This window comes from Schistocerca serialis, chromosome 5, assembly GCF_023864345.2.
Source record: "Schistocerca serialis cubense isolate TAMUIC-IGC-003099 chromosome 5, iqSchSeri2.2, whole genome shotgun sequence".
NCBI classification, from domain to species: Eukaryota; Metazoa; Arthropoda; class Insecta; order Orthoptera; family Acrididae; genus Schistocerca; species Schistocerca serialis.
In genome coordinates, this window is record NC_064642.1 from 608,773,588 (window position 1) to 608,787,663 (window position 14,076).

General features: G+C 44.9%; 1 protein-coding gene across 1 annotated transcript in view; it reads right to left on the minus strand.

Annotated features, from left to right (window-relative positions):
* LOC126482384 (ADP,ATP carrier protein 2-like) overlaps nt 1-13,455 on the minus strand; it is a 39,681-nt gene extending 26,226 nt beyond the window's left edge. The window contains exon 1 of the mRNA XM_050106484.1: nt 13,213-13,455. Within this exon, the coding sequence (XP_049962441.1) occupies nt 13,213-13,372 (160 nt within the window). The 5' untranslated portion in view covers nt 13,373-13,455. The remainder of the gene's footprint in view (nt 1-13,212) is intronic.
* Nucleotides 13,456-14,076: the final 621 nt, after the last annotated feature.

Below are 14,076 nucleotides of genomic sequence, written 5' to 3' on the forward strand. Positions count from 1 at the left end.
ATCGCAATTCGTCACTCCACACAACGTTTTTCCACTGTTCAGTCGTCCAATGTTTACACTCCTTACATCAAGCGTGGCGTCGTTGGTATTTACCGGCGTGATGTGTGGCTTATGAGCCACCATGAAATCAAAGTTTTCTCACCTCCCGCCTAATTGTCATAGTACTTGCAGTGGATCCTGATGCACTTTGGAATTCCTGTGTGACGGTCTGGATAGATGTCTGCCTACACATCACCACCCTCTTCAACTGTCGGCGGTCCCTGTCAGTCAACAGACGTGGTCGGCCTTTACGCTTTTGTGCTGTACGTGTCCCTTCACGTTTCCACTTCACTATCACATCGGAAACAGTGGACCTAGGGATGTTTAGGAGTGTGGAAATCTCGCATACAGAAGTATGACACACGTGACACCCAATCACCTGACCACGTTCGAAGTTCGTGAGTTCCGCGGAGCGCCCCATTCTGCTTTCTTACGAAGTCTAATGACTACTGAGGTTGCTGATATGTAGTATCTGGCAGTAGGTGGCAGCAGAATGCACAATGCAACCGAGTTGTTGGTCATAGGAGGGGAGGAAGGATGAAGGAACAATGAACACGGCAGAACATAGCTCATCTACGCCTCGTGAAGTCATTGGGGGAAAAGACAGTTCCATACAGACCCATCTAATACAAAATGTAAATGTTGTAGGGCATTGTTGGCTGGGATATACCACGCAGAGGGTTCAGCGGCCTGTCGGAAAGGGTCCACGCACACTGACCCATTTTATTGCGAATATTTGAGATTTGTGTCGCATGTGTATTTTATGAGTGTAGGCGAATTTTATGGGTGCATGTATAATGTAATGTTATGTTTGCATTGTATAATGATGGTGAGAGAAGGGAGACGGTGAAATTCGTAGTCAGCACGTAGCCTACTCCGATCTAATTGAACCAAGCGGTGAGGTGGGGGGGGGGGGGGGGGAGGGGGGGTTAACGTTCCCATCCGACGACTGATCAGCACCCACAAGTTCACCTGCCCCAGCTTCTTGAGACATTGCGGAGACGCCTGAAATTTAATCGAGGACATACTATCAGACTTGCCCACCTCTATCCCCTTCCTAGACAAATAATTGTAGTGATAATTTTGTCCACCCCCAGGATTCTGAATCCAGCGCTACCTCACTGACATGCACCAGCGACCCCAGCTACGGGAGCGAGTTGCCTTGCAGTGTTTAGCAGTTTACATGCTGCACGCGCCATTCAGCTGCATTATTGAAGAATAAGGTAGATATTGTTCATTATATCACCAGTCGTAGGTTTGGAATGATATTTAAACATGAGAGAAGTGGATTCCTCTCGCCCTTCGTGTCGAAAAAATCTGTGCCCAAGCAGTAAAATCTAAAAAAAAAAAAATCTCTTCGTAGTTTTCTCATACAATAGTACGTCTTCATTAATGTGTTGCAGCATATACGCCACAAGCTACAGAATTGTTAACAAAACGCAACATCGAAGCTGAGCTGATTCTAGTGTATGGCGAGAAAGGGCTGCGTGCTAAATTGTATGGCCACCTATGGCTTTGCTGTCTCACATTGGCGCCAAAACTAAATATTAGTGGTATAAATACATATTGTAGAGCACATCAACTAGCTTAAACAGATCGTCCTCCTCTCTCCAGACCTCTCTCTCTGTCTCTCCTGAGAAATCGCGACCATCAAGAAAACGATCGGTTCCATCATTCTTATGAACTCTTATTCCTGTCACAAGAATCTGGACTCGGATTCGGGACGACGATGGTTGAAACCTGCATCCAGCCATCCTGATTTAGGTTTCCGTGATTTCCGTAAATCGCTTCAGGCAAATGCAGGGAAGATTCCTTTTACAAAGGGTGTGTCCTATTTCCTTCCCCATCCTTCCCTAATCTGAGCTTGTGCTACGTGTCTAATGACGTCGTCGTCGACCGGACGCTAAACACTACTCTCCTCCTCCTCCTCTTATACCGGGATGTGAATGCAGAGGCGCCGTCTTATTACAATACGTTAGTCATTTACTTCAGGTCGTGTCGTCTGCCAGAAGGGGACGCCTGATCCGCAGCGAAACAAACGCTCCATGCATGTGTGAACACCGCCAGAGAAGAGCGTCATTATCTGCTCTGTGTGATAGATGAGTAACGCCCACAGTTGTAAGACAGAAGAGGCCTTTTATATGAAGCTTCACTGACTCACATACACAGAAAAGCCAAAACATTATGACGAACTGTTTAATAGCATGTCGTTCCACTTTTCAAACACAGTACAACAGAGATTCTGCTTGGTATGGATTCCACAAGTCCTTTACAGGTTTCCCGAAGTATGTGGCAGAGCAGATGTCTACTCACACGTCAAGCGATTCCCGCAAATTACGGGATGGTGGTTTACGGGCACGCATCTGGCACCAGATGTGTGTTGCAGTGGGTACAGATGAGGCGCATTTGCTGGCCAGGACATCAGTGTGAGTTCACTATAATGTTCCTTAAACTAGAATAGCACGATTCTGACCTTGCAACACGAACAATCTTCCTGATGGAAGAAGCAATGCAGGTGGTCCGCAATAATGTTCACGTAGTTCACAGCTGTGATGATGTCTTCGATTACTGCCACAGATTCCTTGCAAGCCCAATCAGTGCAGGCCATAGCATAATTCCGTCCTCACTGGCCTGCATCTGTGGCGCAAAGCGTTTCGTGCAGCCATTCGTCTGGATCACGTCGTGTATGAAACCAATAATCGACCTGACGTAACACGAAATGCGATTCATTCGATAGGCGACACGTTTCTGTTAATCCACTGTGAAGACTCAGTGATGCTGTGCTCCTGCAGTCATAATTGGCGATGCCTCTGGGTCAACGTAGGAACACGTAGGGGTCGTGTGATATGGAGCTCCATGTTCACAACGACCTGTGAATGGTGTGCTCCGAAACACTTGTGCTGGCACCAGCACTGCACTCTATCGTCAGATCTGCCACAAACAGCAGCCTATCCTGGTTTTCACAGTGGGGGATTCTCCGAGTTCTACGATTTATGATGAGATGTGGTCGTGTATTACCATACGCCCTACCCGTTCTTTCTCCTGCCTTAAACCACTTTCCACAGGTGCTCATGACAGTAGTACGCCAACAGGTGTTCAGCATCGCCGTTTCAGAGATTCTCGTTTCCAGCCGCAGCCGCACAACAATACACCCTTTGACAAAACAGCTTATAGCACTGGATTTCCGCATTTTCGGCCTGTATCTTCGCTAAAACGCCTGTCCATTCGTCTCTCTTGTGCTTACATTCTTTTCTTACTGCGTCACGTGCCTTCAACACCAACAGGAGGCATTCAATCTCGCAGTGGGCAGTGGTCATAATGTTTTGGCTCATCTATGTACTTAGGTGATTTGGCCACCGGCATGACAGTTGGTGTGAATGTCCATTGCAAACTTATCCAGGTCAGTTCGTTATCGGTCACTGAAGTGGAAACGAAACAAGAAGTTCAAAACCCAAAGATGGTTAGATAGCTACACTTTTTATATGATTGAAAATGTAGTTCCACTCTCACCTGTGCTAAATAACCTCGCAGTGTGTAGATATGTTACCAACATTATCACTTTGAGTGGGAGGAACACGCGACCAAGCAGCTTCTCAAACGCCAGGTTATGGTGGATGATAGGCCATGCCTCGGGTGAGCGACGCCGCAGGACTGTTGGGAGAGCAGAGACGCTTTATTTACTGATAAACGTGTATATAATTCACTTTTGCGATGGAAGCAGATTTGGAGAATGTCCCTTGTAGAGAATCTGCTGGCTTGTGTGAGTGCACATTCGAAATTGCTATAAGCGAGCCGCAGTGCAGATTTGGAGGACGTCTCTTGTACAGAATCTGCTGGCTTGTGTAAGTTCACATTCGAATTTGTGCATGAGCCAACCGCAGTGCTGTCTTGGGAGATAGCTTCAGTGTCACACCGATTCACTTCAACGACTGTCTTAATCGAAGCTCTCCGCGCAAAATGGGCTCCCGTTCCCTGGGTATTGTTATCCATTTGACTGCTGTTATACCTGCGAGAATGCAATAAGAACCGCGAGGCTCTGAATAGCATTAGAGACAATAGGGTTCGATAATTTCAGTAGCGGTATGGAGCTGTGTATAGTAAAGAGACGAGAGGCGCTTCGCATTGTTATCTGCAACATTTGAGACAAGCTTAAGTCTGTGACTTCTGTCAGCTGTTTACGGTCTTTTATGTACTGTTGTTCTCATCTGAATTAATTTTTATTTGATATACGGTATAACTTGTATCTTGCACCTTCTCTTTTCGTGTACATTACTTTAAGATTTTTTCATGTCTCGGCATTACCTCTCTCTTGAATCGTTTAACACGTGCCCCGTGACGACTGTTAATATTAATCTTTCTTAGAGGCTACTAAACTCTCCCACGGCAGTTGTCTGTACACAGCAGAAACTGCATTCATCGCAAAGATTTCAGTATGTTATAGTCCAGTGTGTTATTTAACGATATCACTCCAGTCGGAAGTCCCATGACGAGCTACCCAAGCTTAGTGTTGCCACGACATGCACTACTGGTCTAAATGGCCTTCATACACGACACACAAGTATTCCTAGAACCTAGGCCCTGTTAAGATCAGTAGTATAACGTCCCTCTGGTCACGAGTTTGATTCTCATTTTGCGCCTTCCAGTTGACATTTTTCAGTGGAACTGTGTGCCGTTGCAGGGAGAGTATCTTCTCAACGTTTACTCATTCGTTAGCCTGCCAAGGCGACAAAGCACTCACCAGTAGGTTATGCGTGGGACGAGCAGGGATGACCTTCAAGACTGTATCCAGAAATCCAGTCGCCGCGGGTAACATGCAGTGAAGCGTTTACATAGTGTGAAACTAAAATCGTGTACATGAATCTTCGCAGTTGTGCTCGCTATAGTGTTAAACCGATTCCGACGACTCTACTAACTGTTATTTGTCCTATGTTTCTAAGATCAGAACCCAGCAAAATAGGCAGTGCTATAGTAAAGGTAAATAGGGATATCTCTGCTCACGGTCTCCACGAACGACCAATCAACGAGGGGCATACTCAGTTGGAGATTTACAAGAATAAATTAAAAAAAATACAATGTGTACAGTAACTTTAAAAACTGATCTCACTACAAGGATGGTTTACTTTAATTTCAAGGTAACGCTTTTAAGTAAGAGAAAAACGTGATAATGTTCTAACTTCCGTACTTACAAGGGAACCTCCCCATCGCACCCCCCCCCCCCCCCCCAGATTTAGTTATAATTTGGCGCAGTGGATAGGCCTTGAAAAACTGAACACAGATCAATCGAGAAAATAGGAAGAAGTTGTGTGGAACTATGAAAAAATAAGCAAAATAAACAAACTGAGTGGTCCATGCGGAAGATAGGCAACATTTAGGACACTCTCAGCTCAGGTGCTCCGTGGTCCCATGGTTAGCGTCAGCAACTACGGAACGAGAGGTCCTTGGTTCAAGTCTTCCCTCGAGCGAAAAGTTTACTTACTTTATTTTTGCGAAGTTATGATCTGTCCGTTCGTGCATTGACGTCTCTGTTCACTGTAATAAGTTTAGTGTATGTGTGTTGCGACCGCACCGCAAAACCGTGCGATTAGTAGACGAAAGGACGTGCCTTTCCAATGGGAACCGAAAACATTTGATCAAAACGTCATAGGTCAACCGATTCCTCCACGGGAAAACACGTCTGATATATATGCGACACTGGTGACGGCATGTGCGTCACATGACAGGAATATGTTGTCGACCCACCTAACTTGCACACTTGGTGAATGGGTAAAAAGATTCTTCTACCTTGCCCGATTTAGGTTTTCTTGTGGATGTGATAATCACTTCCAAAAAAGTGATGAAACCATGAGAGTGTGTCACATAAACTGCAACAAATGAATGCAACAGTTTCACAGTCGCACAGTTTTCTCTGTGCTCTGTCAAAACATATGTTTTTAATGTTTTCAAATTTTTCCGTGTGTAGACCGTCAAATCCTGCATATGTCCAAGCAAATCTGAACATGTCCTGGAATTTTGGAGAGCGAAGCTGATTATGTGTGAGTACCTGAACTCCGATAATTGTCTGAAAATAAAAATTTAAACTTTTCACTCGAGGAAAGACATGAACCAAGGACTTCTCGTTCCGCAGCGGCGCACCCGAGCTCACGTTATCCTAAATGTTGCCTATCTTGCGCATGAACTACTCAGTTTGTATATTTTGCTTATTTTTTCATAGTTCCACACAACTTCTTCCTGTTTTCTCGATTGATCTGTGTTCAGTTTTTCAAGGCCTATCCACTGTGCCAAATTATAACTAAATCTGAGGGGGGTGCGATGGGGAGGTTCCCTTGTTAGTTAAATTGATTTTATACCTACTGCTAACAGACTGAGGCGCAATTAATTGACAGGAAGACGTTAGCGTACATTAATGCTCTCGAACGGTGTCGGTACGTAAAATCAAAGTGATCGGAAAACATAGGTCACAATAATAATGACTGTGAAGGGAAAAGAAAGAGCTTGACATAAATTGTCTGACAATTTCTTCATTGCTCTTTTATGTGATCCTTAACTCCATCTTGTATAGAAACTTGAAGAGCGTCAAAATCAGTGGAAAATAACCATTTCTCTTGAGATCTATATTCAAGGAAGACTGACTGATTTTCAGATCATTGCGTTGTTATCCTACATGATTTTGGGAGCAAAGATATGCTGCATAGCATTTAAATTTTCCGACCCAATTGACAAAATCGCTAGCGAATATTTCAAAATGTAAAACCATTCAATGTTGTTGCGAGTCCCTCCTGTCAAATATTCACTGAAAATATCATGCATAACGTGAACACCCAGTAGTAGAAATCGCGCCTTCGAAACGTTCTTATTCAAATCGGATAACGGATTAAGGACGAACAAAACATTTCTACATTTAAGAGTGTGGTCTGATAAGTCTGGTAAATTTCCATGTAATATGGGACATTTTTGTTGTGCATTCGTGGTTGGTAAGCTTGATTATTCCAAGAAACGAATAAAGAATTTCAACAATATACAGTGTACACTTCATTGTTGACAGCTGTCTGAATTGGTCAGTCTGCCGACTGTGATCGAAAATGGAGAAAACCGAGTTTCGTGCTGTTCTTAAACATTTTCATTTGAGGGCGGGACTCCCGCACAAATCAAAACAGAATTAGATGAAATCCATGAGGACTCTACGTCATGATTGAATACCATTTGCTTTTGAACTAATGAATTTAAACGTGGTCGGACAAGCACCGAATACGAAGTGCGCTCTGACTGTGCAACTGAGATCACAACAAAGGAGACCATTGACAAATCCATGTAGGACTGCCGAATAACAGTTCGTGAGAGTGCTTGGACTGTAGGCATCTCAGCTGAGCGAGTGCATAACATCCTGCATGGAGAATTGGCTATGAAAAACTGTGTGGGATGTGGGTGCCACGATTGCTCACAGTGAACCAAAAGCGGATCCAGCACATTTCAAGACAATGCCTGGCGATTTGTGACTGGATCCATCATAACACACCAGAGTCAAAACGGCACTCAAAACAATGGACAAAGCGTGGTGAAAGTGCACCATTTTGTCAGCTAGCTATATAGTGACCCTGTTTTCTGGGGTTCCCCAGGAATAATGCTCATAGATTGCTTGGAAAAAGGCAGAACCATAACCGGACCCTATTGTTCTTCATTGTTGGATCGTTTGAAACTTGCATTGGTTGGAAAAGGACAAAAATTAGCACGCAAAAAAGTGTTCTTTCACCAGGATAATGCTCCATCTCACACATCGGCGATAACAATAGCGAAAGTGCATGAATTGTGCTTTTAATTAGTTCCTCATCCTACCTATTCAGCAGACGTAGCCTCAAGTGACATCTTCCTGCTCCCTAACTTGAAACTTTGTCTTGCTGAGAAGAACTTTTCGTTAAATGAGGAAGTGATGGTTGCAGTTAGCGAGTATTTTGCAGAGGTTAACAAAACATATTTTTCAGTTGGGATGAAAAATGGGGAGGATAGCTGGTCCAAGTGTACATTGGGGTGACAAAAGTCATGGGATACCTCCTAATATAGTGTAGGACCTCCTTTTGCCCAGCGTAGTGCATCAACTCGACGTGGCATGGACTTAAGTCGCTGGAAGTCCCCTGCAGAAATATTGAGCCATAGCTGCCATAATTGCGGGAAGTATTGCCGGCGCAGGATGTTGCGCACTCTCGATTATGTCTCATAAATGTTCGATGGGATTCATTTCGGGTGATCTGCCTGGCCAAATCAATCGCTCGAATTGTTTAAAATATTCTTCAAACCAATCACGATCAATTGTGGCGTGGTGACATGATATCGTTGCTTGGAACCTGAAATCCATGAATGGCTGTCAGTGGTCTCCAAGTAGCCAAACATAGCCATTTCCGGTTAATGATCGGTTCAGTTGGACCAGAGGACCCAGTCCATTCATGTAAACACAGCCCACATTATTACGGAGCCACCACCAGCTTGTGCAGTGCCTCGTTGACAAATTGGCTCCATGGCTCCGTGGGGTCTACGCCACACTCGAATCCTACCATCAGCTCTTACCAACTTAAATCGGGACTCACCTGACCAGGCGATAGTTTTCCAGTCGTGTAGAGTCCAGCCGATAAAGTGACGAGCCCAGAAGAGGCGCTGCAGGTGATGTCGTGCCGTTAGCAAAGGCACTCGCGACGCTCGTCTTCTGGCATAGTCCATTAACGCCAAATTTCGCCGCACTGTCCCAACGGGTTCGTTCGTCGTGCCCTCCACATTGATTTCTGCTGTTATTTCACGCAGTGTTACTTGTCTGTTAGCACTGACAATTTTACGCAAACGCCGCTACCGTCGATCATTAAGTGAAACCCGTCGGCCACTGCGTTGCTCTTGGTGAGAGGTAATACCTGAAATTTAGTATACTCGGAACACTCATGACACTGTGGATCTCGAAATATTGAATTCCTTAACGATTTCTGTGGTGTCACCGCCAGACACCACACTTGCTAGGTGGTAGCCTTTAAATCGGCCGCGGTCCATTAGTATACGTCGGACCCGCGTGTCGCCACTGTCAGTGATAGCAGACCGAGCGCCACCACACGGCAGGTCTAGAGAGACGTACTGGCACTCGCCCAGTTGTACAGCCGACGTTCATAGCAATGGTTCACTGACAAATACGCTCTCATTTGCCGAGACGATAGTTAGCATAGCCTTCAGCTACATTTGCTACGACCTAGCAAGGCGCCGTATTCAATTGATATTTATTATGTGAAGCATGTATCATCAAGAGCGATGCTCTACAATTGTGGATTAAAGTTAAGTATTACATCAACTATTTACTTTATTTGCAATTCTCAAGATATTGTCCTGTTCCAGACCTCACGCCAGTCAGCGTGTAATTAAACGCGTGCATTTCGGTCTCCTCTAGAAAAACAGTGCTGGCTCTTCTGCCAACACTACAATTTCCGAAATGGAATGTCTCATGGGTCTAGCTCCAACCACCATTCCGTGTTCAAAGTCTGTTAATACCCTTCGTGCGGCTGTACTCACGTCGCTAACCTTTTCTCATGAATCGCCTGAGTAAAAGTGACAGCTCAGCCCTGCACTTTTATACCTTGCGTACGCGATGCTACCGCCATCTGTGTATTCGCATATCGCTATCCCATGACCTGTCACCTCAGGGTATAGGTCAGGAGAACCAATCACATTCACATTATGCGATCTATATGCATTATACATATCCATTTTTCATATTTTCATGAAAGCCGAGATGGTGACCTAGTTTCAGCTCGCACTTTCGTTGACTTCTAAGGTTTTGGCTATGCAGAAAACTCTCTGTAGTACTGTACCGTCTCTGATAGGGGCGAACAGGTTTACAACTGATCGATTAGTTTACTGGCCACTATTTTTGTTCTGCTGAAAAGGCAGATGTTCATACGAAGAGGGCCGGAAAGGTCAGGGGTGACGAAGCAGGTGGCCTGCCGCCGCTCGCCGGCCGTTCAATATCGGGGAGGCGAGTCCAAGCGGGGGATCGGCCGGGGGAGCCGCCGCGGTAGCTCTGCAGTGCTCTGCAACAGGAGAAGCCGCACCACAAAACATAACATGTACACGACCTAGGCTGCACGTAGCTGAACTTGTGGAATTACAACCGCCAAAATGGCAGCGAAGTGTGGACGTCGTGATTATTTTTGCTTTCCCAAAAATTATTTGCTTCGATCCGTGTGTGTCGGTTTTGTTAAATAGATTTCTATATTGGGGAACACCATTAAAAACTACCAAACCGACTTTAGAAACAAAAAAGATATTCGATAAGGACAGAAACTGAAGCAATGAATTAAAATTTGTGCCACAGCCAGGCCTTGAACCTGGGTCTCCTGCTTGCTAGGCAGATGTGCTAACCACTAATTGATTGCTTCAGTTTCTGTCCTTATCGAGGGTAAAGTTGAGACTCGTATGTGTCCAGGAAAATGTAATTCCTGTAAACCAATAGATCACCTATGCCTAAGGTACAGGCAGGATTTCCCATTATATTCAACGCTGAGGTGCTGTTCCAATGTTGGAGCACCAAGGTAATACTGACGATACAAGCAGGAGAAAATGGGCTGAGCGTATAACTTGAAGGCAGTGGATTAGGTTAGTCCAGGTATCTGTGGTAGCCACAATGCTAAAAAAGGTGTAGTGGTTAGCACATCTGCCTCGTAAGTAGGAGACCGGGGTTCAAGTCCTGGCCATGCCACAAATTTTAATTCAGTGCTTCACCATCTATCCTTATCGAAGATAAAGTTAGGATTCATATATCTCCAGTAAAATATAATTCCATTGTGTCAAATAAAGATGTTAGCTGAGAAAAGGGGAAACCTATCACCACGTTAATTGCCCTATGTTCACAGGACACTACCTGAACTTAGTGACAAAGGCAGTGACTAAGAGCTGTCATAATGTCTCTTAGGGAAAACCACAATGAAATTATTATAGGCCCTGCAAATGGAATTAAAAATTCCTATGGGAAAGGACGCTCCATGTAGATAAGCCTGAAGCGCTGAAAGATATTGAGTAGAATCACTTGTTTGGCAATTGATAATGTGTTGTTAAAAGACTATGAAAGGAAATTGTTTGGGAAACTGCATCGCCTGCTGCAAAGATGTGTCGTTAAGAACAGAGATCGTCCTAGGTGGAGATATACTTTCGCAAGTCTCACGAACAGAACAGATTCTCTCTAGGAGAGATGCAAATGTAGCTCTTTGAAGTCAAGCGCGTTGAGAATGAAGCGCGAGCCTAATGTTTCAGCTTAAAAGAAATAAGCTGATCTGCGTTTAACGATCAGCCACAAGATGAAATATAATAACTGAAGAAATCTCTTAAGTTGGGTATTATCTGAACGTTACTCTACAAGCTTGTTATTAACTATCAGAGAATATAAAGCAGTTTTTAATTTGTCGTACGTATGAGAAACTACGTGAAAACATCCATAATTTGAGGATAGCAGTGCATGTAATATAACATTTTTATAACTTTCAGACTCTACGGTCAGTTCACTCTTTCGTTATAATAGTATGGCAGTCAGTTTGTCTTTCACTGTGTTGTGGGACAGAAATCGTAAGAGGCGATTCATATCTAGGCTACACTGACAGCAAAAGAAACCAGTTGCTGGCGTGTAATGCACTTTCCTAGAGCTCCGAGTATTTACAGGAAATAAACGAGACGGATAAAGCAGGTAAGACATGTATTGGGAGAGCAGTTATAGAAGCAATAGGAAGGACTCAGACCTTACTAATAAGAACTCTGAATTTACCGCACTGGGCCTTTCCTCTCAAGTTCCTAGGATTTGGCTTTTAAACCCGATCACCGTATTCTCAGCTTTTACCATAGTACCTATGGAAGTTGGTTCCTCCGACTGTAAGTCAAGCATGTTGAAGAAGACTTTAGTTCCTCAACATCTGAAGTCAGTGGAACGAATTGTCTCAGTTACGTTGAGAAAAAAATCCATCTGCATTCCCAATCGATTGAAACTGAGAGTAATGGCTTCAAATGGCTCTGAGCACTATGGGACTTAACTTCTGAGGTCATCAGTTCCCTAGAACTTAGAACTACTTAAACGTAACTAACCTAAGGACATCACACACATCCATGCCCAAGGCAGGATTCGAACCTGCGACCGTAACGGACGCGCGGTTCTGGACTGTAGCGCCTAGAACCGCTCGATCACAGCGGCCGGCGAAACTGAGAGTAGTGCACAAAATCTTTCTGCATTTAATCTGCTTTTACCGTCGCTGTTCTATTGTTGGCAAGGAGTGAGTGGCTCATATTGTCATAGACCACACTCAGAACAGGCTGTGGAAATGTTCAAAGATGTAGTATAGAAGAAACATGTTGGGAAGTGGAAGCAAAAGGTCATTAGAGACGGAGCACAAGTTCGCATTTTTATTACTTTTTTTTAAAGATTGGAAGTAATTCGGGTGTGCCGTTTCAAAAGAATCATCTTGGCCTTTGTCTGGAACGATTTAGGGAAATCACGGAAACCTTAAATTCGGATGGTAAGGTGCAGGTTTGAACTGAAGTCCTCCCGAATGCGAGTCAAATGTGCTAACCACTGCGCTCAGTGATACTTGTGGAGATATTAATGTTATGCTCACAGAGGGATCGAAGTCAAAGAATCTGCAAAGACGTGAGAACAGTTATCGGTAGGATACTGCTGTTGGTCGATCCACTGGAAAGGTGACAGTCACAAGATCATTCCCACGAACGGATGCTGGCAATGTTCAGAAGATAAAGTTAACAGAATCGATGATAAAGTAAATTTTCATCCTGGTTTTAGATTTAATTCCTTCAGGAGGAAACGCACGTGGTTGAAAACTGGTGTACAGCATTCGGGTCGTGTGTGGCCTCTGAATCGATCGTTCATATTGGGTCGTGTAGATTCTTACCAGATCTGGCGCTAGTAGTTTCTCAAAGTCACCGGGAAAGGCATATATGATGTATTTAGTACCTTAACTGTACACATAATCCGCATGAGCACTCTTGTCGTATTTAAGATATTTGTGAGCTTTTAATCGGTGCACTACTCTGTACTGGCTGAGAACTGTGGCACAGTCTGTTAATCAGATGTCTTATGTTTGTTCCGAAAGATGTTTATCGAAACGACAGTGGTACTTTGTTCGCTTTCTGCCAAATGGCGGGCCGGTAACTCACCCTTGTAGCGCTTCTCCTCCGAGATCTGCTTGGAGATGTGCTGCACCTGCAGCAGCAGCTTGACGCGCTCGATGGGCGCGACCGCCGTCTTGGAGATGGCGGCAGCCACGCCACCGGCGATGAAGTCCTTAGCGAAGGCTACGGGATCTGCGAGCGACATGTTTGCTGCTGGCTACTGCGCTGTTGTGTCGGAGTGCTGTGCTGCTGTGGCTGCGGCCGGGCTTGGACTGGGACCGCGCTGCGGGGGCGCCTGCCCGGGACGTCTCCTCGCCCCCCCCTCTCCCTCCTCCCGTCGCTGGCAGCCAGCGTCGGCGTCGGCGCAACCGCGCCAGATGCCGCCCTTGTGACCGCTTCCCTTCTTCGATCCGAAGCCGCGGACGCAGTTGCCGTCCACCGATTACTCTGTTCGCGATTACATTCAAAAACTATCACACCCGATTATTGCGAAGGCAGTTCGGAAAGGAATTAACATTTACTTCTTACGAAAACACCTATCTACCGACTGTTACTTTATACATGTTATAAATAATTAAAGGTACTTCTTGTAGTGGTGGTTGACCTTCTGTGAACCTGGTCGCTGACGTCAGTGACGTTAACCGTGACGCGACGGAGTCTTGAAGATTTTCCTCATTTGCGAAACGCTGTGACTCATACTAATTTTTCATGTTAGGGGAGAGTTGTTGGTCGTTAATAATCACGTAAGGGATGTACGGAGGATGGCCATACAACTTCCAAGTGAAACTTACCAGATTCGTACTGACCTAACCTACACATTGGTGCACATTAGATGTCGCTATGCTACGTCTTTCCCGAATACACAAATTGAAGTCAGTTCCAGAACTGATTCGGTACTATCGTTCATAC